This window comes from Dipodomys merriami, unplaced genomic scaffold (genome assembly GCF_024711535.1).
Source record: "Dipodomys merriami isolate MVZ:Mamm:240054 unplaced genomic scaffold, mDipMer1.0.p SCAF_151, whole genome shotgun sequence".
NCBI classification, from domain to species: domain Eukaryota; kingdom Metazoa; phylum Chordata; class Mammalia; order Rodentia; family Heteromyidae; genus Dipodomys; species Dipodomys merriami.
In genome coordinates, this window is record NW_027202838.1 from 2,050,426 (window position 1) to 2,077,980 (window position 27,555).

At 44.5% G+C, this 27,555-nt stretch overlaps 1 protein-coding gene across 2 annotated transcripts in view; it reads right to left on the reverse strand.

Moving 5' to 3' along the window:
- The window catches only part of G3bp1 (G3BP stress granule assembly factor 1), a 45,337-nt gene that overhangs the window by 10,474 nt on the left and 7,308 nt on the right, over positions 1-27,555 (reverse strand). For both annotated transcript variants that reach the window (XM_070022672.1, XM_070022671.1), the window contains exons 2-11: positions 20,650-20,762; positions 16,439-16,520; positions 14,179-14,352; positions 10,350-10,440; positions 8,794-8,887; positions 6,401-6,602; positions 3,278-3,379; positions 2,908-3,019; positions 2,602-2,730; positions 541-650 (exon numbers count right to left, since the gene is read on the reverse strand). In XM_070022672.1, coding sequence (XP_069878773.1) covers positions 541-650; positions 2,602-2,730; positions 2,908-3,019; positions 3,278-3,379; positions 6,401-6,602; positions 8,794-8,887; positions 10,350-10,440; positions 14,179-14,352; positions 16,439-16,520; positions 20,650-20,744 — 1,191 coding nt within the window. In that variant the 5' untranslated portion in view covers positions 20,745-20,762. The remainder of the gene's footprint in view (positions 1-540; positions 651-2,601; positions 2,731-2,907; positions 3,020-3,277; positions 3,380-6,400; positions 6,603-8,793; positions 8,888-10,349; positions 10,441-14,178; positions 14,353-16,438; positions 16,521-20,649; positions 20,763-27,555) is intronic.

Sequence of the window (27,555 nt, forward strand, 5' to 3'; positions counted from 1 at the left end):
AGAGGCATGACTTAAGTGGTAGAGCACCAGCCCAGAAAACATGAGGTCCCGAATTCAAAGTCCAGTACAGCCAGGCACTAGTAGCTCCACTGTGTGATCCTAGCTACTTAGAAGACTGAGACCTGGAGAATCTTGTCAAAGCTAGTCCCAGTAGAAGTTTATGAGATCCTACCTGCAGTTAAACCAGCAAAATGCCAGACTGAAGGTATGGCTCAAGTAATGGTACAGTGCCAGCTGAGAGCAAGAAAGTGGATTGAGAGCTCCAGGCTCAGCATGCACATGTGTACATGTATGTGTACACACACACACAGACACACACACACACAGACACACACACACAGACACACACACCTTTGCCCCATGTGTACATGTATGTGTACACACACACACACACACACCTTTGCCCCTTCCCCCTCCCCCAGCGTACTGGGGATAAAACCCAGGGCCCTTCAGCATGCTGGTCATGCATTCTACCAATCAGCTAGACACACTTAAAAAAAAGGAGGGAAAGAAAAAAATTAACCTAGAAAAACCACTTACCCTGTTGCTAAGGACCTTCTGCACAGGTTCAGAGTCATCGAACACAACAAAACCAAAGTTGGGCAGCTTGCCACCGCTGTTAATGCGCAACTCCACCACGTTCCCATAGTCTGCAGGGGAAGGGGATTTGCCATTAGTAGCAGAACACTCCAGCACCCATACGCAGAGAACAACATGACTGGTAGGAACATGCATACTGAGACATACCCTGAGGAGAAAAACCACAAGACCGGCTATAAAAAAAAAAAAAAAAAAAAAAAAGCTAGGCCAGGGCTGGTGGCTCACGCCTGTAATCCTAGCTACTCAGGAGGCTGAGATCTGAGGATCCAGGTTCAAAGCCAGCTTGGGCAGGAAAGCCCTTGAGACTCTCTATCTCCAATTAATCACCAGAAAATTAGAAGTGGCACAGTGGCTCAAGTGGTAGAGCGCTAGCCTTGAGCTGAAGACCAAGGACAGTGCCCAGACCCAGAGTTCAAGACTGGCAACCGACAAAACAAAACAAAACAAAAAAATCAGTTGCAAAAGCTGCAGCAGTGGCTCACACCTGTAATCCTAGCTACTCGAGAGGCTAAGAGCTGAGGAGCGGTTCAAAGCCAGGCAGTCAGGAAAAGTCCATGAGATTCTATCTCCCATCATCCATCACTAAGCTACAAGTGGAGCTGAGGCTCAAGTGGTAGAGCAGTAGCTTTGAGATACAGTGCGCAGGCCCCAAGTTCAAGCTCTATGACCAGTAAAAAATAAAAAAGAAGTTAAAAAAAGATGCTAAGTACAGGTAGGACTATCCCTCAGCTGAAATGCGAGGGCCAGAATTATTTCAACCCTTCAGGGTTTCTTCCCATTTCCTAGCATTGGCCTGTGTCAACAGAGGCCACTTTAGGGGTGGATTCTAAGTCAAAACAAGCAATTTGGTTGTGTTTCGTACACCCCACAGACAATGACCAACTCAACCACCCAAAGTTTCCAACAGGTTGGAACATTCACTAGTTTGAAATATTAATGATAAATCTTTGAGCTCACAATATGTTTAGATGCTGAAATGTTTCAAGAGATAGCGGATTCCAAGATATGGAAAACAACCCAGATGCCCCACTACAGATGAAAGGATCCAAAAACTGTGGTACCTGTGGATTACTAGGCAGCCTTTAGAAAAGGACAAAATAAAGGCATCATGGGGAAATGGATGGAACTAGAGCAAATCATTTTGAGTGAGGAAAGCCAAGACCATAGAGACAAATGACACATGGTCTCCTTGATGTATGGATGTTAAATCCAAAATGCAAGGAGATATGACAAAGTAAACAGGACTCAAGAAACAATGGGTATCTACTTAATTCGTCATATAATTTCCAAGTGACTATATGTTCTTGGCCTCATATATGGTATATGTATGTGCACATCTGAGGGGAGCTAGGAGGAAGGCACAGAATCAGAGGGAAATGGGAAAAAATACAACAGAAGGACCATCATCAGCTGCACTGGACAGTGATGAAAATGAACTAAGCAACTCAAGGGCAGTGATGGGAAGGAGGGAAGGAGAGGGAAAGAGGGAACCGCTGACACTAAGCAAAAGAAATGTACAGATCACCCAACATGGAAGAAATAGTTGTACTGTCAACGCTTGGAGAATGCACCAACATTATAGACCATGATAATGACAACGTGCCTTGTGAAGGTTAAAATGTGTTTGTGACTTTAAGTATCACTACCCCACAATACTGTGAAATCTGAGATTTAATCATTGAATCTCAATAAAAAAATGTTTTTTAAAAGTGGATTAAATAATAAATTGTGGCAATTAAACTCTCCATTTATTATTTTTTCCTTTATTTTTGCAGTGCTGGGAATGCACCCCAGGAGCGTGTGCGTGCTAGGCAAGCAATCTATCTCTAGTGACGTTCCCCCAAACTTTCCCGTGTATTGGGTGCTACTGGGGTTTGAACTCAGAGTTCCTTACTTGCTAAGCAGGTGCTCTACCCCACACTGCCAGCCTCTCTGGAACATTAGAGAATGTCAAGTTACACCTCTGTTCCCTGAGGGCCGTACTGGAGGAACGCAACGTACTTTGGAAGAAATCTTTGAGTTCTGACTTGTCCACCTCATGGGGCAGGTTGCCAATGAAGAGTTGGTGACTGTCGGGGTGTCGCACAATCCTTCGGGGCTCCACATCGCCTTGCTCACCGGCCTCTCGGACTGAAGAAAAGATGAAGTCAAGAGATGGGAACACACCCTTTTTTCAGGAACGTTCTCTCCTAAAAGGCTTCTCCCTCTGCCCTGACAATGGGGCAATATCCCATCTTCCCTGGAGTTAAACAGCATCCCCCCCCCACACACACACCAATCACCCTAAAAACAAGTCCCAGCTCTTACTTGGCCGGGGACCCCTGTGGGGAGGGATATTTATTCGTTGTTCTCGAACTCTCTGATCCCTCTGAGGTCTCTGAGGTGGAATTTGAGATTCGGGCTTCGATTCTGGACGGGGCTAAAAAACAAAAACAAAAACAATTAACTTTTGGGTTGGAGGGGAAGTAACTTCATCTCTCTTTCTTGTGAAGTTTCTTAATAATAAATGTGACACTAAAAAGGGCAATTTGAATCACAAAAGTAATCATTTTAAAGACACCTTTGCCTGCTTGCCCCTCTTCCCTATATAATCTATTACACTTCCTGACCTCAGCCCCCCGCCCTCCCCCCCCCCCCCCCCCGGGCCCTGGCCACCCCTCCCCACCAGGTGCCTTACCTGTGAGGCTGGGACTTTGACGACATGGGGTGGAATGCCAGTAACCGGAACGGCTCCACTGGGAGGGAGGTTCTTACTGGTCACAGAAGCCCAAGAAAATGTCTGAGGGGAAACGTTACATGCTTACATACATCAGAGCAACATACATCACTGTCTCGTTTACTCTCTTTTCTCAAAGTAACTAGCAGCGAAGGGTGCTGCCCCTGAGCTGTTTTTTGTTGGTGGTGGTGATGGAGCTTTGACTCAAGACCTGGACACTATCCCTAAGCTCTTCCACTTAAGGCTAGACTCTACCACTTTTGAGCCACAGCTCCACTTCCGATTTCAGAGTAGTTAATTGGATGTTAAGAGTCTCATGGACTTTCCAGCCTTGGCTGGCTTCCAACCATGAATCCTCAAAATTCGGATTACAGGCATGAGCCACTGGTGCCTGGCCTTGATAAATTTCCATGCTTGCAAACAAATCGCTTTGACCATATTCCCTCCCTCATTGTCTTTATCCACCCTTCCGCTTCGTACCTCACCCCTAAGGCCTTATTTTACTTTCTTGTCATTCTGTACAGTGTGCATTAATTGACCCAAGAAACAGGTTTCTCCGTGTTATTTTCAGACATAGCTATTTCCTTTTTCTTTTCCTAAAAGACTCTCTTCATTTCCTGTATATAATAGTTGCATCAGCTCTCATATACAGTGGGGGAGTTTATACATAAAAATTCTTTCTCACCTACTCACAAATCTCTGACTGAAATTCTTTGGGCTGGCTAGACCTGGGGCACATGCCTATAATCTAGCACACAGGAGGTGAAGACAAGACAGGACAGTCACTGGTCAAGGACAGCTGGGACCATAGCATGACCCTGTCTTTATAATACAACACAAGAAGTAAAGGTACTGCTTAAGTGGTAGAGCACTAGCCTTGAGAAAAAAAACAGCCCAGGCCCTGAGATCAAGTCCCAGGGTGGGCACAAAAAACACTTAACAATAAATCCTGGAGAAAAATATCTATTATCTGCCAAATATAGAAGGCCACAGCAGTGGCTTTCAGTCAATTTCAGCCTTATGAATCAAAATTATCCATGAGCTCTTCCTACTATGGTAGAAGCGTGCAGTTGCTTTAGTAGTATCTTCAATACTTTTCAATCTATGTGAAAATCACAGGACTTGTTATTCCACCAAGTAATCTCCTCTCTCCATCTCTCCACTGCTAAGAATCTAATTCAAGTCATCACCGTCTCCTGGTTGGGCTAGCTCATTCACTTAACTGCCCTCCTTCCTTACCCAATCACCTACTTTCTTACCTGTTTAACTGGCTGCCAGACAGCAAGAACCCACACAAATATTGCCTACATTAACAATGATTGAAGAAATGACATCATTAAAAAACACCCTGACCCAATAGCCAGGAGGCTGAGGTAGCTCATGCCTGTAATCCTAGCTTCTCAGAAGGATCTGAGGGATGGCTGTTTGAAGCAAGCCCCAGCAGGAAAGTCCTTGGAACTTTTTATCTTCAAGTAAGCACCTAAAAAGCAAAAAGTGGAGCTGCAGCTCCTTGGCCAAAAAAAAAAAGCACAAGGACAGCACCCAGGACCTGAGTTCAAGCCTCAGGACTGACACAAAAGGAAAAAAAAAAAAAAAGCTGACCCTATAAAGCACTAACTGTTCTCAGAACATCAACTTATAATGTTGTGACCTCAGGTACAATACTCTCCCCCACAGGACTTAACAAGTCAAACTTTTTTTTTTTTTTTTTTTTGGGGGGGGGGTCTGGTCGTGGGGCCTGAACTCTGGGCCTGGGCACTGTCACTCAGCTCTTCAGCTCAGGGCTAGCGCTCTACCACTTGAGCCACAGCACCACTTCCGGCTTTTTTTTCTTTTTGCTTATGTGGTGCTGAGGAATCGAACCCAGGGCCTCAGGCTTTCAAGGCAAGCACTCTACCACTGAGCCACCTTCCCAGCCCAAGTCAAACTTTTGAAAACAAGTTTCTTAATTAGAAAAGCAATTACATTTGAGTCATTTGTCTATGTTAGTAAAGATTTCCTCAATTGGCTTTTATTGTATTCACTTAAAACTTAGGCAGTAACAATTTACAAAGTAACAGATGAAAATATCAGAGCTGGGAGTGTGGCTTAGTGGGTACAGTGCTAGCCTAGCATGCATGAAACCCTGGGTTCGATTCCTCAGTAACACCTAAACAGAAAAAGCCAGAGAAGTGGCTATGGTTCAAGTTGGTAGAGTGCTACCCTTAAGCAAAAGCAGCTTAGGGGACAGTGCCTAGGTCCCAAGTTCAAGCCCCAGGACTGGCAAAAAAAGAAAAAGAAAAAACCACTTACAACGTAAGTAAAATGTCAAGGCTGGGCATATAGCTTAGTGGTAAGAGTGCTTGCCTAGCATGCACAAAGCTCTGGGTTTGATTCCCTATTACCACATAAACAGAAAAAGCCAGAAGTGGTGCTGTGGCTTAAGTAGTAGAGTGCTAGCCTTGAGCAAAAAGAAGCCCATGGACAGTACCCAGGCCCTGAGTTTAAGTCCGAGAATTAGCATGTGCTCATGCACACGCACACAAAAGATGAAAATGTCAAGTGGACTGGGAATAAAAATGGCACTTGGAATTTCTAAGAAGCATTTAAATTGCCCTCTAGAAGGAGTCTCAGGGCATTACTGTGGATGATACCAAGAAATATGCATCAGACCTCTTGTGATCTGAAACACAACTCAATGTGTAAGAAAATTTCCTGGAACCACCAATACAAAATACATCTAAGAAAACGTCATCTAAGCCATTGTTAGGGAGATTTTTTTTTCTAAAAATAAACTATGGGGGGAGGGAGGGGACTGTAGTTGTAGAGATGGGAGGGAAGGGATGGTAGGGGAAAAACAAGGGAAGCAACAATGCTTGATAAGAAATGTACTCATTACTTTGCTCATGTGATTGTAACCCCTCTGTATAGTATTTTCACAATAAAAAACATATTTTAAAAAAATAAAAATAAATAAACTACAGAGGCTAGGGATGTAGCTCAGTGGTAGAGTGCTTGCCTGGCATGCATAAGGCTTGGGGTTCAATTCCCAGCAGTACAACACAATGAATAAACAAACTGCCCCAACTGTAGTGAGAGCCGTACCCTCAGGTCTTCCTGGGCTGTCTGCACAGCATCCGCAGGGGCGGGAGAGGAACTTGGCCGCGCAGCCTCAGCAGCAGTTTCTTCCAATACCGGCTCAGCCTTTTCCTCTTGGATTTCAGACACTGGTTCTTGCTCTGGTTCTGGTTCGGGGTCAGGCTCAGGCTCAGCGACAGGCTCCTCTATATGTTCTTCCAAGTCATTGCTTTTGTGGAAAAATGAGAAATATCACCCTGCCTCCCTTGACTCAGTAAACTAGAAATTCCCCACCATTTATTCACTCTCCAAAACTAGCTCTCAGGACTAGCATATAGCTCAGAGGATGAGTTCAAGCATAGCTAAGGCCCTGGGCTGGACCAAGAAAAAAATATTGACCTTTATCCAAATGAGATCTAAGAGAAAAATTACATGAGCTTCAAAGATATAATTGAAATAAAACACCTAATTAACAAGCCTTAAAGGAAGTAAGGTAATGAGCTAAATTCCAATAAGCAACTGAGACAAATCAAATCTACAACTGTGTCTCAGTTTCATTATAACTTACTTACCAATGTAGTACAATCCAGATCTCCTATCTAGTATGCTGGGGACACGGAAAGGAAGTTGCTATCATCAACAGGCATAGTTCTTTTAGCAAGATGGATGAAAACTTGTGGCACATCACTGAATATTATAGTTAATATTACAGTACTACCATACTTAAAAAGTTAGGAGATGGGCTGGAAAGGTGGCTCAGTGGTAGAGTGCTTGCCTTGCATGCCTGAGGCCCTGGGTTCGATTCCCCAGCATCACATAAGCAAAAAGAAAAAAGCCGGAAGTGGCGCTATGGCTCAAATGGTAGAGTGCTAGCCTTGAGCCCCACGACTGGACCAAAAAAAAAAAAAAAGTTAGGAGATGGCTTCTAACATGGAAAAGGCTCTATTAAAAAATAGTAATTGTTGGGCGTCGGTGGCACATGCCTGTAATCCTAGCTACTCAGGAGGCTGAGATGGGAGGATCACAGTTCAAATCAAGCCCGGGCAGGAAAGTTCTTGAGACTCTTATCTCCAATAAACCACTAAAAAACCAGATGTGGTGCTGTAGCTCAAGCAGTGGAGCTCTAGCCTTTAGCTGAAGAGCTGAGGGACAGTGCCCAAGCCCAGAGTTCAGGCTCCATGACTAACAAAAAAACAAAAACAAAAAAACAAAAGCCAAGTACTGGTGCCTCACACCTGTAATCCTAGCTACTCAGGAGGCTGAGATCTCAGGATCACAGTTCAAAGCCAGTCCTGGCAGAAAAAGCCGTGAGCCTCTTATAAACCACCAGGAAACCCAAAGTGGCACTGTGGCTCAAGTGAGCTGAAGAGCTGAGGGACAGCATTCAGGCCCAGAGTTCAACTCCTATGACCAACAACAACAAATCACAAAGAAATTTGACCGAATAAAGACATTAGCAGAACTGCTGGGCATCAATGGCTCATCCAGTAGCCCTCACTACTTGAGTATGAGACCTAGGATTATATTTGGAAGCCAGCCTAAAGCAGAAAAGCCTCTAAGACTGGTCCCTAATTAGCTAGCAAAACGCTGGGCTAGAGGCATGGCTCAAGAGGACCAGTCTAGCAAATCCAAGCACCAGACCAAAAATAAATAAAAGTGTTAAATGTCCACATAAATCACAAGGAATACAGTTGAGACTAGACAATTTTCCTCCTGAAATTCAAACTCATTAGATTATAATCTTCATTGCTAACCAATAACACAAGTGCACTATGATGTGGTTTCACCATTGCCATATGCCTGCGTAAGGACCTAAGTGCAGGGGATCATGGGATAGCAAACAACATCACTAGTCCTCCAACTACAAGGAAAGAAAAAAGCCTAAAATAGCAATGCCACACTCACTGCAGGAGGTGAGGAGGCTGGTCTCTCAGAGCGTCCTGCCATGGCCTCCCTGGCTTTGGGATTACACGTGCAACAGCACTATGCTCAGCCCAGGAAATCCTCAACTCCGACTTGGCTCACAGGTTTGAGTGTCTCCGATCATTAATTACTAAGTGAGCACGTGACCTAGGCATTGAGGACCATATCCTCAGTGGCAGGTGAAAGCAGGAGGATCCAGAGTTCGAGTCCAGCCTGGGCCACATAGCAACAGATCTCAAAAAGACTGAAAGACTCAAAAGGCAAGTGCTTCTTTTTAAACAGGTTTCAGCGTGCACTGCTAATAAGCAAGTTATATTTTTATAGATATGTAGTCAGATATATCAACAATAAAACCTTTCTCCTAGAAAGTCATCACTGCTTTCAAAGATTACTTTTCTGATGTCTGTTCTCTGCTGGAGAACAACAAAAAAGAAAAAAACCTAAGAAACACAGCTCTAATCGCACTCCTGGACAGATGCACAAAGAATGTTCCTTACTTGACTGCCTGTTCATAGAAAGCTCCAGAATCATCAGGAACAACTTCTGGTGTCTGCTGTCTTTCTTCAGGTTCTTCTACTTCTTCCTCAGATTCTAAATGAGGAAAAAGATTCAAAATAACTTTTGCTTATTGAATTCACAAATACCTTTAAGTTGTCCACTATGGTCAAAAGGAAGGTGAAATCACACAGGTACACACACACACACACCCTGGAAGCATGAGGACTGGTAACATCATGGCATAGACGTACACACACACACACACACACCTGGAAGCATGAGGACTGGTAACATCATGGCATAGACGTACACCACACACACACACACACACACACCTGGAAGCATGAGGACTGGTAACATCATGGCATAGACGTGTACACACACACACACACACACACACACACACACACACAGAGCATCATGGCATAGACGTACACACACACACACACACACCTGGAAGCATGAGGACTGGTAACATCATGGCATAGACGTGTACACACACACACACACACACACACACACACACACACACACACACACACACACACACACACACACACACACACACACACACACACACACACACACACACACACACACACACACACACACACACACACACACACACACACACACAGAGCCCGGGGAAGGAAAGTCTGTGAGACTGTTACCTTCAATTAACCACCTGAAAACCCTAAGTGGAACTGTGGCTCAAAGTGGTAGAGCACTAGCTTTGAGTGACTCAGAAACAACCAGCACCCAGGCCCTGAGTTCAAGACCCACGATGAACAAGTAACCTAATGCAAGTCTTAGACCCTTAGATAAACAACTCAAATCTGTGCCCTAATCTACTTCGTGGGAAAACTGCAACTTACAGGATGAGCCCGCCCAGGGTGTGTGGGACATAGAAACAAACAAAGCACTTGGGTGGGCCACGCAGGAATCACTCAAGTACTACCACGCATGCGCCATCCCCATGGGTGTTTTTCTGTACGTTCCACCTTAGCCTTCTATCTTTTCTCTACTACATTTCAAGAACATCTAGATAGTACACAGCTTTAGAAAACTAGTTTTTTTATTATTATTACTTTACTATTACCAGCCACTGTGTGAGACTGGTAAAGGGTCTTCCCATGGCAAGTACCATACATCCATTAACACAGCTCCCCGTGCTAACGCCACCTACAGGCCGTCTGCATGGTGGCACCTACTGTGGCTATAATAATCGGCCACTTCTGGCCCAACCCAGGAGGGCCAAGGGTCACCCAACACCCATGGAGTGAGATGACCTATGAACTGTAACTAAGGCGACATTTGAAAAGCCTCATGTCCTGAACAAACATTAGCTGTCAATAAAGAACAGAGGGTATAATTAAAAATGTGCCTGTGGACTGGGCGGCATGGCTCCAATGGTACAGTGCCCACCTACCAAGTGCCAGGCCCAGATTCAAATCCCAATACTGAAACATAGTCACGAAAGCCCTATTCTCTCAAGGTCTGCCTTGATGTCAGTAAGGAAAGAGTCTAAGTAAATAACATATGATGTTATACTCACCTTCCTGAGGTTCAGTAACAAAGCCACCGAAGACCTCATCTTGGTATCTGAAGATATCATTATGAACATAGAATTTATTTGCAACAGAGCCCTGCAATACCAATAAGAGGATTTGTTACTTATCGGATGGGCTTGTAAGAAAAGCCCGTGGTTGGGGCTGGGAATGTGGCTTAGTGGTAGAGAGCTTGCCTAGCATGCATGAAGCCACAAGTTCGATTCCTCAGTACCACCTCGACAGAAAAGGCCAGAAGTGGTGCCGTGGCTCTAGCAGCAGCAGCAGCAGCTCAGGGACAGTGTCCAGGCCTTGAATTCAAGCCCCAGGACTTGCAAAAAAAAAAAAAAAAAAAAGCCAATGGTTCTGCAGCAGTAGTTCAATTCTGGCAGCCTGCCCCTCCCCCCCCCATAGACTCTTGACAATGTGCGGGGACATCACAGCCTTCATGACTGGGAAGGGATAGGACACTACTGAGTAGAGAATAAGAGATGCTGCCAAAGCTCATGAGGGCCCCAAAACAAAATCGAAGAGTGACTCCATCCACCACGCCATCAGATCACAATGATGTTCAAAACACGGACCCTTACCACCACCGACAGCCAAAGACTGATGAAACTTCAAAGTGTGTCAGATGCCAGAAGTCACCATCTCAAATCATTAGGCAATCACATCCCCAGTTTCCACACAGGATTGCCATTCCCAGGGTCTTCCCTGGGAAGATCCAAATAGTCTTGGCCAGTATGGCTGAGATCGCAAGCTCACCCATGTCCAACCTAACAATTCCATGTTCTAGTGACTCAGATTCTCTTTTTTGTTGGTGGTGGTGGTTGTGGGACTTGAACTCAGGGCCTGGACCCTATCCCTGAGCTTCTTTTGCTAAAGGCTAGCACTCTACCACTTGAGCCATAGTGCTACTTCCAGCTTTTTCCGTTTATCTGGTACTAAGGAATCGACCCCAGGATTTTATGCATGCTAGGCAAGCACTCGACCACTAACTCACCTTCACAGCCCCTGGTGATTTAAGTCTCTAAGGCCACTGTCTCATGAGTAAGGGAAGGGTTGTTCACACATAACCCCAGTGCTGATCTGGGCATTGAGATGACTTATATAACCTTACTGTTGAACTCTGGTAAAGTTCCACGCTCCTCTATGAGGAGTGAGCTATAATTAAATCTTTAATTGACAACACTACTCCACATGATTCTCTGTGTATTTACAATCTTCTGCACAGCGAGGAGGCCATCAAGTCTGTACACATAATTTTCTTATCTCACCATGTAGTCCCAGGCTAGCCTCGAGCTCCTGAGCCTCCCTGTGCTTCTCAAGTGCTGACATTACAGATGTCTTTATACTTTACTATGAGCCTCCCTTTCAAAATCCTGACTACAGGGACTGCTCTTGGGAGGCCGATGCAAGTTCAAGGTTACATAGGGAGACTGTCACGCTCATGCAAGCAAGCACAGAAATTACTACAGTAACTTCAAAGAAGTCAATCTGCTATCAAATATAGAAAATTGGCTAGTCATCAGTGGCTCATGCCTGTAATCCTAGCTACTCAAGAGGCTGAGATCTAAGGACCAGGGTTTAAAGCCAGCCCAGGCAGAACGGTACCTATGAGAATCTTATCTCCAATTAATGACTCAAAATCTGGAAGGGGAGCCATGGCTCAAAATAATAAAGTGCTAGCCTTGAGCAAAAAGAGCTCAGAGACAGCACCCAGGTCCTGAGGAGTACAAACCTCACGGGGGAGGAGGGGGGGGGAGCAGGGAATGGGATGGGACAGAAAATTTTTTTAATATTAATGCAAGATATACTGTTTTGTAGAATGGAAACGTCTTTGTACAACTACTTAAAGATAATAACTTTTTTAATGCTTAAAAGAAAAAAGAAAAATACTCACTACATGACTTACATGATTGTGAACCCTCTGTATATCACCTTTATAATGATAAAAAATTTTAATTTAAAAAAAATTAATGCTAGAGGTAGGCGCCAGTGGCTCACGCCTGTCATCCTAGCTACTCAAGAAGCTGAGATCTAAGGATTGCGGCTCAAAGCCAGCCAGGGCAGGAAAGTCCGTGAGACTCTTATCTCCAATGAACCACCAGAAAACCAGAAGTGGCAGTGGGTGGCTCAAGGGGTAGAGCGCTTGCCTTGAAGAGCCCAGGAACAGCGCCCAGGCCCAGAGCTCAGAACAGCACCAGGCTCAACCAACCAAAAAAAGAAAAACAAAAAGATTAATGCCAGAGAAAAATCATTATTCAGTCAAGGTTTTTTTATGAACGACTTCCAAATACTTAAGCAGACAGGTTTTCTGACCCTGTTCAGTCTGAACCCGAGATAAATGCGATCGTCACTCATCATTAATCTATGACTTTTTTCTTCTGTCGGTCGTGGGGCTTGAACGCTGGGCTTGAGTGCTGTCCTCAGCTCTTCAGCTCAAGGCTAGCACTCTACCACTTGAGCCACAGCACCACTTCTGGTTTTACTGGAGATAAGAGTTTCACAGAGTTTCCTGCCCCGGCTGGCTCTGACCACAATCCTCAGGTATCAGCCTCCGGAGTAGCTAGGATTACAGGCGTGAGCCATCAGCCCCCGGCCTATGACTTTTTCAAAAGCCTAATTACAAAGAATCACTTGTGAGCTGGGCCCTGGTGGCTCACACCTGTAATCCTAACTACTCATGAGGCTGAGATCAGAGAATCACGGATCAAAGTCAACTCAAGCAAAGTCTATGAGACACTTGTTTCCAATTAATCACCAAAAAGCCAGAAATGAAGGTTTGGCTCAAGTGGCAGAAGTACATCCTTCAGCAAAAATTCTAAAGAACAAAGCCCAGACCCTGAGTTCAAGACCCAGTACTGCTCCTGCTTAATTAAAAAAAAAAAAAACAACACTTGCTAGGTACACAAAAAGGACAGTGCCCAGGCCCTGAGTTCAAGCCCCAGAAATAGCGCACGCATGTGCACATAAAAAGAATCACCAGGGCTGGGAAGGTGGCTCAGTGGTAGAGCACTTGCCTTGCATGCTCGAGGCCTTGGGTTCGATTCCTCAGCACCACATAAGAAAAAAGCCGGAAGTGGCATTGTGGCTCAAGTGGTAGAGCGCTAGTCTTTTTTTTTTTTGTTTGTTTGTTTTTTGTTTTTTTTTTTTTGGGTCCAGTTGTGGGCCTGAACTCTGGGCCTGGGCACTGTCCCTCAGCTCTTCAGCTCAAGGCTAGCACTCTACCATTTGAGCCACAGCGCCACTTCCGGCTTTTTTTCTTTTTGCTTATGTGGTGCTGAGGAATCGAACCCAGGGCCTCATGCATGCAAGGCAAGCGCTCTACCACTGAGCCACCTTCCCAGCCCGAGCGCTAGTCTTGAGCTGAAGAGCTGAGGGACAGCGCCCAGGCCCAGAGTTCCAGACCCACGACCGGACCCAAAAAAAAAAAAAAAAAAAAGAATCACCAATGCTAAAGCCAGTGTACAAAACTTTGATGAAAAAGAGACCAGGTGAAGTATCAAAGAATTGGTCACAATCTGTAAGTTGGAATAGGAAAATACATACTTGACAGTGGCAAGACCTAGCAAAAGTACTCATAAAGTTAACACAAGCAGGACTGAACATCAGGTGGCTCCTTAAGCAATTATATCTGAAGTGTGTACAAAATCACGTGACGGTGCCCAGACAGTGCCAGGCCCTGGGTTCCGGCCTCAGCACTTGACAATGCTGAACAGAGGGATAATCGTGTGCAAGTGCTGATCGAGAGTGCTTCTAAGCAAGAAATTCACAGGAAGGCTAATTTCCATTGCTTCTGAGCTATCTCCCATTACTGGAGCAAGTTCCACGTACCTCGGGAGCCAGGACGAAGGTCTGCATGAATCTCCGCAGAGCCTGGTTGTTGTTGGATAGCAGCCCCATCACCTGGACCACAACACCGTCATTAAGAGTAGCGTGAGCATCCACATGACGGATCTTGGTATGGCAGTTGGTGAAGTTTTGCGACATCACTTTCCTATGAATTTCCTAAGGAAGAGGGCAAAAGTCAGCGCCTACCAGGGGAAAAAGTAGCCAGATTCTGGCAGACCTCTCCGCCCTGCAGCCACCACACCTGTACCTGCACCTGCACCTGCACCTGCACACTATCAGGGTACAGTTGGGGGGGGGGCTGTGGAGATGGGGAGGTGGCACTCCTTTTTTTCTGGTCGGTCGTGGGGCCTGAACTGATGGCCTGGGTGCTATCCCCCTCAGCTCTTCAGCTCAAGGCTAGCGCTCTACCACTTGAGCCATAGCTCCACTTCTGGCTTTTTCTGATCATATAGTACTGAGGAATTAAACCCAGGGCCCCATGCATGCAAGGCAAGTGCTCTACCACTGAGCCACCTTCCCAGCCTGTAATGTAACCCCTAGGCTATATTTCTCAATACAAGGTCCTATAATGGACATTAAATATACTACAGGATAGAAATCTATTATTTACAGCCAAAGACTTCCATAATAAAATGGTACAATTACTACTCCAATAAAAGATAATGCCTTATCCAGCTGAGGGTGGCTTACACTTGTAATCCTCTCAGGAGGCTGAGATTTAAGGATCAAGGTGCAAGCCAGCCTGGGCAGAAAACTCCATGAGACTCTTAACTCCAATTAACCACACACACACACACACACACACACACACACACACACACACACACACACACACACACACACACACACACACACACACACACACACACACACACACACACACACACACACACACACACACACACACACACACACACACAAAAAGGTAGAAGCAGAACTCTGGTTCATCAAGTAGTATGCTAGCCTTGAGTTTGTAAAAGCTCAGGGACAACACCCAGGCCATGAGTTCAAGCCTAAGGATCAGCACCAAAAAACAATAATGCCTTAAAATGTATACCACATCCCACCCAATAAACCAAAAATTCCCAATGCACAACAGAAAGAAAATGTGTTTAAGTTATACTAAGTTGGGCTGGGAGGTTGGCTCAGTGGTAGAGCGCTTGCCTTGCATGCCTGAGGCCCTGGGTTCAATTCCTCAGCACCACATAAGAAAAAAAAAAAGCCAGAAGTAGCACTGTGGCTCAAGTGGTAGAGCACTAGCCTTGAGCTGAAGAGCTAAGGGACAGCGCCCAGGCCCAGAGTTCAGGCCCCAGGACCGGACCAAAAAAAAAAAAAAAGTTATACTAAGTTATACTATTTTACTTATCTATGCATACGTATCTATACATACACACACAAACACACACATGCACACACATTATTCCTCATCATCTTTAGAATAAAGGTCCTTCTGAAAAGTTGAGAAAAGATCCCCATGCTATAGAAAATCAACTAACTTCTGGCATACAAAAAAACTTGCAGAATATATCATACCAATGAACACAAGTGACATTACATAAGCATGGCAACAGTTAATAATCAAAGGTAATTTACTAACCATGTAGTAACTAACTCCCTAAACTGCCCATTGAAAAATTCCACCTTTGGGTACTGGCCAGTCTAGAAGCATGTATATGACTCAAGTTTCTAACCATTTTTTTTTCTTTTGTTGTTGGATTTTTGCCCCGTGCTGAGGACTGACTTCTGGGCCTGTGTGTTGTCCCGGAGCTTTTGTGCTCAAAGCTGTCACTCTACCACTGGAGCCACAGCGCCACTTCCAGTTTGTATTAATTGGAGGCAAGAGTCTCACGGGGGCGGGGGGGGGGGGGGGGGCGCGGCGGCTGGGAAGGTGGCTCAGTGGTAGAGCGCTTGCCTTGCATGCATGAGGCCCTGGGTTCGATTCCTCAGCACCACATAAGCAAAAAGGAAAAAGCCAGAAGTGACGCTATGGCTCAGTGGTAGAGCGCTAGCCTTGAGCTGAAGAGCTGAGGGACAGCGCCCAGGCCCAGAGTTCAGGCCCCACGACAGGACCCAAAAAAAAAAAAAAAAAACCAGAGTCTCATGAGGACTTTTCTGCTTGGACTGGCTTTGAACCATGATCCTCAGATCTTAGCCTCCGGTAGTTAGGATGACAGATAGGAGCCACTGGCGCCTGGCATCTTCTAGCAGTTTCAAGGTTCCCATTACAAGTTGGTGTGCTTACTTTCTGTCCGTAGACCGCATCTGCTGGCTTGCCGTTTGAATCCAGCCCCCCATGGACATAGGATGAGTTCTTTCCATAGAACCTGCACAACAAGAAGATCATTTACTTGGCACCTGCACATCATCTAAGGTCAAGCATTTGTCTCCCACACCAGGGAGGTACTCACTTCACAGGTACTCAGGAAGACACCCTTGTGGCCACCTATACCTCTGCCATTTGCTCAACCCATGCTGAACACACATGAGGCTGGTCCAGGAGTCAGGGTGAGATGGTTAGGATCTTTCATTATGGATAGTACCTATTAAACTACTGAATTCATGCAAGCAGGGATTGTCTGATGGGCTTTAAAAAAAAAAAAAACACAAGCCGGGCGGCTGGTGGCTCACGCCTGTAATCCTAGCTACTCAGGAGGCTGAGATCTGAGGATCGCAGTTCAAAGCCAGCCCGGGCAGGAAAGACCGTGAGACTCCTATCTCCAATAAACCACCAGAAAACCGGAAGTGGCGCTGTAGCTCAAGTGGTAGAGCGCTCACCTTGAGCTGAAGAGCTGAGGGACAGCGCCCAGGCCCAGAGTTCAGGCCCCACGACCGACCAAAAAAAAAAAAAAAAAAAAAAAAAAAACACAAGGGCTTGAAACTTGGTCAAAACTTTGTGTTCTCACTCAGCTTTCTCGCTCGCAGATGGTGCTCTATCACATGAGCCACGCTCCCAGTCCACATTTTGCTGGCTGAATGAAGATTTCAAGATTTCTGTGCCTCAGGATCCCAATCTTGGTCTCCTGAGTAGCTAGGATTACTGGGGTGAGCCACTACTGCCTGGCTTGGCAGCAGCTTTTAAGCACTTCTGCTAAAAAGTGAGTATTTTAGAGTACAATTCCCTAAAACCTTCCTTCATCTTATCTTCCAAGTCAATTTACATGAAAAATTACAGTATTGGGGGGAGGGGGAGGACTGGGAATGTGGATGTGGCTTAGTGGCAGAGCCCTGGGTTCAATGCATCAGTACCACATGTGCAGAAAAAGCCGAAATTGGCACTGTGGCTCAAGTGACACAGTGCTAGCCTTGAGCACAGAGAGGCTCAGGGACAGAGCTCAGGCCCTGAACTCAAGCCCCAGGACTGGCAAAAAATAATTAATTAATTCATTAATTAAAAGAATATATATATAGTACAAGGGCTGGGAATTTGTTACAGTGTTTGCCTAGCATGCATGAAGCAAAAAAAGCACAAGTGGCATTGTGGCTCACGTGGTAGAGTACTAGCCTTAAGCAAAAGAAACTCAGTGCCCAGGCTCAGAGTTCAAGCCCTAAGACTGGCAAAAAAAAAAGTGTATGGGCTGGGAAGGTGGCTCAGTGGTAGAGCGCTTGCCTTGCATGCCTGAGGCCCTGGGTTCGATTCCTCAGCACCACATAAGCAAAAAGAAAAAAGCCGGAAGTGGCGCTGTGGCTCAAGTGGTAGAGCGCTAGCCTTGAGCTGAAGAGCTGAGGTATAGTGTCCAGGCCCAGAGTTCGGGCCCCACGACCGGACCCAAAAAAAAAAAAAAAAGTGTACATTTTTTTTGCCAGGCGCCAGTGGCTCACACCTATAATCCTAGACACTTAAAGAGGCTGAGGTTTGAGGCTCATGGTTCAAATTCAAAGCCAGCCCAGGCAGGAAAATCCATGAGACTCTTATCTCCAATTAACCACCAGAAAACTGAAAGTGGCACTGTGGCTCAAGTGGTAGAGCGCTCACCTTGAGCTAAAAAGCTCAGGGACAGTACCCAGGCCCAGCGTTTAAGCCCCAACCAAAGGGGAGGGGAAGAAAAGACAAAAGAATTAAATTTCTAGACTTCTACCACTTAATAGAAATATAAAGGCCAGCAAACTTCAGAGGCATGTAATATACAATATGCAAGCTAATTAAAAATATCGTTAGCTGCTGGTGGCTCACACCTATAATCCAAGCTACTCAGGAGGATGAGATCTGGGGATCATGGTTCAAAGTCAGCCCGGGCAGAAAAAATCTGCAATTAACTAGCAAAAATCTGGAAACAGGGCTAGAAATGTGGCTTTGCATGCATGAAGCCCTGGTTGGATTCCTCAGTACCACATACACAGAAAAAGCTGGAAGTGGCACTGTGGCTCAAATGGTAGAGTGCTAGCCTTGAGCAAAGAATCTCAGGGACAGTGCACAGGTGCTGAGTTCAAGCCCCAGGACTGGCAAAAAAAAAATCTGGAAACAGGTGTGGCTCAAGTGGTCAGGCATCAGCGGGGAAGGAAAAAGCTGTAAAGGAAAAAGGGTAAGAGCAAGGCCCTGAGTTCAAGCCCCAAGACAAGCACAAAAAGAAAAAACGTAAGTGCTTCAGTCTAGCATATTACTCTTTTTGAACTTACAGGAAATTATTAGCATGTCTACATCAATAGGTTTATATGATATAACTTTATTTGTGAAAGTAAAATTGATAAGCAACCTCCATGATTAGGGAACTGATTAATATATCAATAAAATAAAAATGTTGTGGACACTAAAATTAACATAAATATATATGAATTACCTTGAAAGACCACCTCAGATTATCAAGTTTAAAATAAAAAAAAAGGCTGGGAAGGTGGCTCAGTGGTAGAGCGCTTGCCTTGCATGCATGAGGCCCTGGGTTCGATTCCTCAGCACCACATAAGCAAAAAAAAAAAAAAGAAAGAAAGAAAAAGAAAGCTGGGCTCCTGTGGCTCATACCTGCGCTCAGGGACAGCGCCCAGGCCCAGAGTTCAAGCCCCATGACTGACCAAAAAAAAAAAAAAAAAAGAAAGAAAAGCAGGCAGCTAGGCATTAGTTGCTCATGTCTCTAATCGTAGCTACTCAGGAAGCTAAGATCTGAGCATCTCAGTTCCCAGCCTGCCCTGTGTAGACAAATTTGAGAAACGTTTATTTCCAATTAACCAGCAACACACCAGAAGCAGAGTCAAGTAATGTAATCCTAGCTGCTCAGGAGGCTGAGATCTCTGTTTAAAGCTAGTCTGGGCAGGAAAGCCTATGAAACTCTTATCTCCAATTAACAGAGCAAAAAGCTCAAAGTGGTGTTGTAGTAGAGCACTTGTCTTGAGCTGGAAAGCTCAGGGGCTGTGCCCAGGCCCAGAGTTCAAGCCCAGAGTTCAAGCCGCCGACGGACAAAAAAAATTATTATTATGGTATTATCAGATTTTTCTTTGATAGTGAAAGCATAATCCTAGGGCATCTTATGCTAAGCAAGCATTCCATTCCTAGTCTTTCACAATTTGGTTTTGTTTTTTGTCAGTCATGGGGCTTGAACTCTGGGACTGGGCACTGTCTATAAGCTCTTCAGCTCAAGGTAAACACTCTACCACTTGGGCCACAGTGCCACTTCCGGTTTTCTGGTGGTTATTTGGAGATAAGAGTCTCACAGACATTCCTGCCCGGGCCGGCTTTGAACCATGATCCTCAGATCTCAGCCTCCTAAGTGGCTAGGAATACAGGCATGAGCTACTGGTGCCCAGCTCACAATTTGTTTTCTACTAATTTTTCTTTGCTTTCTAGGAGGAACTAGGGATTGAACTTCATGCCTTACAGTTGCCAATGCTCTATTTACACCATTTGATTCATACCCCCAGCCCTGGTTTGTTCTGTTTTAACTTTTCACAAGTACACATCATTTCTGCTAAGATATCCCAATTTTTAAAATGCATCAAGACAAAAGCATATTGTTACAGGAAAACATCAATCTTCAATAAATTCTTACGAAACAATTCATTATTATACTTTCACAGACCCAGACATTGTTTTTCTGATGTCAAGTTTAGGTAACATCCTAGTGCATCCTATTGGTCTATAACACGTATACGTATTTTTCAGTCTCTTAGCTTTGTGGCACACATCTGTAATCCCAGCAACCAGAAGGCTAAGGGAGGAAGATCACTGAGCTATCTACTGAATTCAAGCTGAAGGCCTCGTCTCAACTAAACTAAACCAATTTTTTTATTTTTAGTATTTTTTCTTTTAGTTTTACTTGTTTATGTGGTACCAAGGAATCGAACCCAGGGCCTTACGCATGCTAGGCAAACACTCTATGCATTATTCCCCAGCCCCTTCTCCCCAAAAAAACTGGTATATAATTCTAATGTATTACTTTTAGGCACTCATGGGCAACGCACTATTATGCCATGACCTTTGTAGGCACAAGATAGATGGAAGAATCTAGAAACTAAGCACACACATACCTGTGCAGCATGTCCGGGGCCTGGTTCAGCAGTGTGTAATACTGTCTCACAAATTCCCGCCCGACCAGCAGGGGACTAGGCTTCTCCATAACCATTGCTTTGGTCAATTCAACCTGGAGGGAAAAAGAAATATGTCTGGGCTGGGAAGGTGGCTTAGTGGTAGAGTGCTTGCCTAGCATGCATGAAGTCCTGGGTTCAATTTCCCAGCACCACATACACAGAAACAGCACCACATACACATACACAGAAGTGGCACTGTGGCTCAAGTGGTAGGGTGCTAGCTTTGAGCAAAAGAAGCTCAGGGACAACGCCCAGGTCCTGAGTTCAGGCCCCAGGACTAGCAAAAATTAAAAGAAAGAAAGAAAGAAAAAAAAAAAGAAATATGTCCAACTTAAAAGATCACAAGAGGAAAAAAAAAACTAGACCTTTTTGCTGAAGCCAACTCAAGAGACATCACTTAAGCAATTCTCTACTTTACAAAGGGATAAAGATTCTAAGAATAGACCAAGCCCACATAGATCATGAGATCTGGTCCATTCAAATTCCTTACAATCAGCCCCACAAGGACTTGGAACAGCTCTCCCCAGTCACATTGTAGCAACTGTTTGCCCTCAGGCATCATTACCTAGACACAGAAATAAATCTGCCTGCTAAGTCTTAAAGAAATGTACTTGCAGTTAGGCTCATGCCTAGAATCCTAACTCAAGAACTATGATCTGAGGATCATGGTTCCAAGCCAACCCGGGCAGGAAAACCCATGAGACTCTTATCTCCAATTAACCACCAAAAGCTGGAAGTGGAGCTGTGGCTCCAAATGGTAGAGCGCTACCCTTGAGCAAGAAAGCTCAGGCATAGCACCCATGTGTTGAGTTCGACCCCCACAAGTAACACACTGACACACATACAAACACACAAACGTACTGGAGGGCAGACAAACCTGGAGCAGAATGAGATCCTGCTAACACTGTGTATAAAATAATTCCAAGATTCTAAAAAACTAATTAAAATAATTTGTAGAATTTTTCACTGGCTTGCAATTCTTAAAAAAATTATAAAGGTAACATGTGGTCACGAAAGATGTTTTAGAGTCTGAGAGTCCCTGTTTCTTCACTTAAACCCGTGCAATCGCACATATGTACATGTCATGTAACATGTATTTCCTCTCTTAAAAGGCTTGGGCACTGCATGCCAGTGGTTCATGCTTGTAACCCTAGCTTGTCAGGAGGCTAAGATCTGAGAATCCAGGTTTGACACCAGCCCCCTGTGCGACTTTTCTGTCCACTGAACTACAAGAAAAGCCAGAAGAGGAGGTATGGCTCCAGTGGTAGAGCACCAGCCATGAGCCAAGTGAGAACTCCAACCCTGAGTTCAAGCCCTGCTAACTGGCACAAATAAGAAAAAAAGTATCTTGCCAGGCACTGGTGGCTCACACGTGGAAATCCTAGCTACTCAGGAGTGAGATCTGAGGATTGGGGTTCAAAGGCAGCCCAGGCAGGAAAGTCTGAGAGACTCTTATCTCCAGTAAATCACTCAGAAAACTGGAAGTGGCGCTGTGGCTCAAGTGGTAGAGAGCTAGCCTTGAGCTGAAGAGCTCAGGAACAACACCCAGCCCAGAGTTCAAGGCCCACGACTGACCAAAAAAAAAAAAAAAAAAAAAAACAGTATCTGACAGAGTCAACAAAAGGAAACATTTTCTTCAACCGATTCTTTATGGCCATTCACTAGCTGTGTCCTAAGACACAGTTCAATCTAAAATTCAACCATAACTGGAACCAAAGTGGTCACTGTGGGATTGATTAGTTAGTATGAATGAAGACCTTGTCCTAGGTCCACGGCCAGAACCAAAAAGTAGCATCAACTGCTCAGGACTGAGGCATCTGATAACAGAGTACATGTTAGCATAAAATATGTACAAAGGTGAATATTTCCTGAATAACCTTCTTAGTGAAAGAAGTATAGAGCCCCACTTCTAGTGACGAAGACAACTTGCCAAGATCCTGCTCAGGCTGCAGTAGCCCAAGCACTTCAGGAACATGATTCAGCCAATCAGAAATCCTGACAACACTCACTTTTCAACGGGAGCACTTCATTTATAAAATATAATGCTGGGGCTAGGAAGGTGGCTCAGTGGTAGAGTGCTTGCCTTGCATGCCCGAGGCCCTGGGTTCGATTCCTCAGCACCACATAAGCAAAAAGAAAAAAGCCGGAAGTGGCGCTGTGGCTCAAGTGGTAGAGCGCTAGCCTTGGGTTGAAGAGCTCAGGAACAGCACCCAGGCCTAGAGTTCATGCCTCATGACAGACAAGAAAAAAAGAAAAAAAAAAAAAGAGATAATGCTACTTGTGCACAGACTGTAAAAAACCAACTCCCTGACTTATATTTCTGCCTGCTTTATTTTTGGTGGTATACAGGGATTTGAACTCAGGGCTTTACAGTATTGGTTATGTTCAAGATAGGATGTTTTTATGCCCAGGCTGATCTGGACTTCGATCCTCCTATTTGTGCTTCTTGGTGTCAGGTTAACAAACCCAGGTCACCACGCCTAGTCATTGACTGAAGGTGAGGGGCAACTTTTCTGCCTAAGCTGACCTCAAAAGTTCCCAAATAGCTGATTCGACTTAAGCATGGGTGTGCATTGGACACACGGACACACACACACATACACACACCAGTCAGCCAATTACTGAAGCTTGAACTCAGGACCTTGTCCTCTTCCTCAAGTTTTTACACTGAAAGTTGGTGCTCTACCATTTGAGTCACATATCCACTTGGGGCTTTTTGACGATTCAATGGAGTCTTAAGGATTTGTCTGTGGGCTAGCTCTGAACCACTGTCCTCTAATCTCAGCCTGAGTAGCTATAGGGTTACAAGTGTGAGTTACCCCTTCATGCATGTGATCCACCACTCAGGGCTGGGCAGAGCAATTGAATGCAAAGTTCTAAACTAACAATGCCATGCTTGATTGAAAAGCATTGAATACTTTCAACAAGCACTACTTTAAAGCTAGGGGGAGGAACTAGATTAGCAATCGTGTGCTCCTGGCCCTGCCCCGTGAAAAAACTACACTTCTACAGAACCAAAATGCAAAAATACCACTGGCTCCTCAAGAAGTAACCATCACCCACTTCATCTCGGCTGTTCTGACCCCGGATATGAAATACTACGATCCAGCACTTTCTCATTTGTCACTTGATCCCTAGTTTCTACTGGCACAGCATTTCTTCAAAGTTTTCCACTAGTTATGAAATGATAAGGGTACTTCCTTCCTTCAGCTAGTAAGCAGAACTATGAGCACTTTTGTCTTAATTTGTCTGACTGCAGCGCTGGGATCAACCAGAATCAAACAGTGAAACATTCTTTCTAACCAAATACAGCAGAATCTCTGGAAAATTCACTGGAAATGCCAGTATAACTTCTTGGGTTTTTGTTTTTGTTTTTCCTGCTGGCCTTGGGCTTGAACCAAGGGCCTGAATGCCATCCCTAAGCTTGTTCAGCTCAAAGCTAGTGCCTTGAGCCACAGTTCCACTTCCAGTGTTGTGATAGTTAATTAGAGATAACAATTTCATGGATTTTGTTACACTCATTGGCTTTGAACTGTGATCCTCAGATCTCAGCCTCCTGAGTAGCTAGGATTATAGACAGGAGCCACTAGCGCCCAGCCCAAGCTAATTTTTTTTTAATATAGCAAAGTAATAAAATAAATATCCAGAATATCAAGCTCTGTACTAGCATGCATGTGCACACACATCCACACTAAAAAAGAAATTAAGGATGCCAGTGCTTCATGGCCGCAATCCTAGCTACTCAAGGAGATCATGGTTTGAAGCCAGCCCAGGCAGAAAGGTCCTGGACATTATCTCTAATTAACCAGCAAAATGCTTGCCTAGGAGCATGGCTCAAATGGTAAAGTCCAGTTGTAAGCAAAAAGGTCTAACAAAAGCATAAGATCCTGAGTTCAAGCCCCGGTACCAGCACAGGAAAAGCATACTAAAATTAAGTTTTTTAAAAAACCAAATATGTACTATGTAATCACCTGAAATGTGGCACAAAGTATTTTAGTACATGCAAAGCAGTGCCAGGCCCTACCCAGACACATATGCCAATGTTTGACAAAGCTGGACATAAAAACAGACAAATGAGCCAGGTGCCAGTAGCTCACGCCTATAATCCTAGCTCCTCAGGAGGCTGAGATGTGAGGATCACAGTTCAAACCCAGCCCAGGCAGGAAAAATCCATGAGACTCTTATCTCCAATAAACCACCAGAAAACTGGAAGTGGCGCTGTGGCTCAAGCGGTAGAGCACTCGTCTTGAGCTGAAGGGACAGCGCCCAAGCCCAGAGTTCAAGCCCCACGACGGACAAAAAAAATCACCACCAAAAACAAAACAACCAAAAAAAAAACAGACAAATGGATAGGTGAAACTTCTTACAGTTCACAAACATACCCACACATAAATGGACAACTAATTCCCAACCAGACAAAGTACTACAATGTTCAGTGGTACACAGATCCACAACTCATGATAGAACTGCACATATATATACACATTCGAGAAAAGAAGCCACCTCATACCATCTATGTGACAAGAGCAGTGACCCGCACCCACCTGTAATCACACGGAAGGATGGAGGTCAAGGCCAGCTTGGGCTAGAGGGATTGTCTCAAAACACAAAATTGTGACACTAAGTAAGAACTTTACATATGCCAAAAGCACATCTCCTAGGGAGGAGATAGTGACACACGCCTGCAATCCCTGCATTCAGGAGGGTCTGAGGAGACCCTGGCCCACATATAAGCACTATATATATAACACATACATACATATATATATATATATATGTATATACACACACACATATAAGCACATATACATATAAGCACAATACAGATTCCATGGTCTATAGAGAGGAAATGGATCAAATAAGAACAAAAGGTTTGAAGACACTTCAAAAAAAATTCAATATAAAGTGCCATTACTAATTACATAAAATCCATAGGGCTAGGGGTAGACTGAAGGGTAGGAAAAATGGCACCCTACCAGCCCTGGGCTCCATCCCCCAGCACCACAGAAAAAGCCGACTGCCTATAAAAACTTATATACATAACATTCATTGTAATAACCATCTCCCCCCCCCCGCAAAAAAAAAAGAACCACCACCAAATATCCAGCAATGCATGAAGAGACAAGTTGTGCTGTGTACACAGTAGGCCAATAATGAGCAATAAAAAGGGTCAAGAGGACACATACTGTAAGGTTCTTTTCATAATAGTTCTAGAAAATACAAATGAATCTACAGCAACAGAAATACCATGGATTCTCTAGAAGAGAGGAGCCCACAAGAAATAGAGAAACACAAAAGAGTGTGAATATATATATACATATATATATATATACACACTTATATACGCATATACATAATTCACCCCGGCAAATGCAAGAGCCTAGAAAGATACAATAAAGATCTCAGTGGATGGGAGAAAGGGGAGAAGTGGAAAAAAGTCTTAAACTCCAAAAAGCAATATAAAGTTTTTCTCAATTCTGAGTACAATGATATTCATGTGTTCTTGGTGTTTTTACAATATATATTAAAAAAAAAAAAAACAACAGGGGGGTCCTATCCATAATCCTGGCTCAAGTTCAAAGCCAGCACAGGCAGAAAAGTCTAAGACTCTTAATTCATATAAGCCAGCAAAAAGGCAGAAGTGGCAGTGTGGCCCAAGTGATAGAGCACCAGCCTCGAGGATAAAAGCTAGAGTGCATGCACACAGGCACACCCCCCCCCACACCAAGAAAAATCTACAGTAAGTGTAGAGTATACACTGAGTATATATTAAGCTGTCAGATTTTACTTCAAGGTAATATTATATATGCAAGTATTTGAAACCCTAGTTCTTTACACTTTTGTCTATTCAGAACAAGAGGAGTAGTCATTATCAATCTAATTCCCAAACTTCTCATTTGCCACTTGTGACCCTCCTTTCAAAATACTCCTGACTGCTCCTTGGAGAATGTTGATTCTAGGCCTGGGTCAGGCCAAATAGAATACAAACTTCAAGTAGCTATTAATTGATACAGAAAAGGCAACATCTGGGCGCCAGTGACTCACACCTGTAACCCTGGAAACTCAGGAGACTGAGATCCGAGGATCGCGGTTCAAAGCCAGCCCGGGCAGGAGAGTCCGTGAGACTCCTATCTCCAATAAACCACCAGAAAACCAAAAGTGGCGCTGTAGCTCAAGTGGTAGAGCGCTAGCCTTGAGCTGAAGAGCTGAGGGACAGTGCTGCCCAGGCCCAGAGTTCAAGCCCCACGACCAACCAAAAAAAAAAAAAAAAAACATTCCTCCCTCCAACTATGCGCATGACTTAATGCCTACCCTCTAATGAACAGAAGACTAGACAAGATGCTATGTTAGCCACATAATCTAGGTTAATCTAACTATGTAGAGCTCATGGTATAATGTGATAAGGTTATGTCATTTGTGGTTACTTTCCCCCAAAGCACAGTCTAGCTCTAATCATAGGACAATCCCAAATGACAACCATGAACCAAAGTCATAAAGAAACTCATGGATGAGAGGGCTAATTCTGGAGGATCAGAAGAGAATAAACATTTCTAGAAAAACCTAACTAACACCTGAAATCCTAGCTACTCAGGAGGCTGAGATCTGAGGATCTCAGTTTGAAGCCAGCCTGGGCAGGAAAAGTCCACAGACCCAGAAAAAGCCAGAAGTGGCAGTGTGGCTCAAGTGGTAGAGCCCTAGCCTTGAGAAAAAGAATCTCAGGAACAGTGCCCAGGCTCTGAGTTCAAGCCCCAGGAACAGCAACAAAAAAACAAACACGGTGTGTGTGTGTGTGTGTGTGTGTGTGTGTGTGTGTGTGTGTGTGTGTGTGTGTGTGTGTGTGTGTGT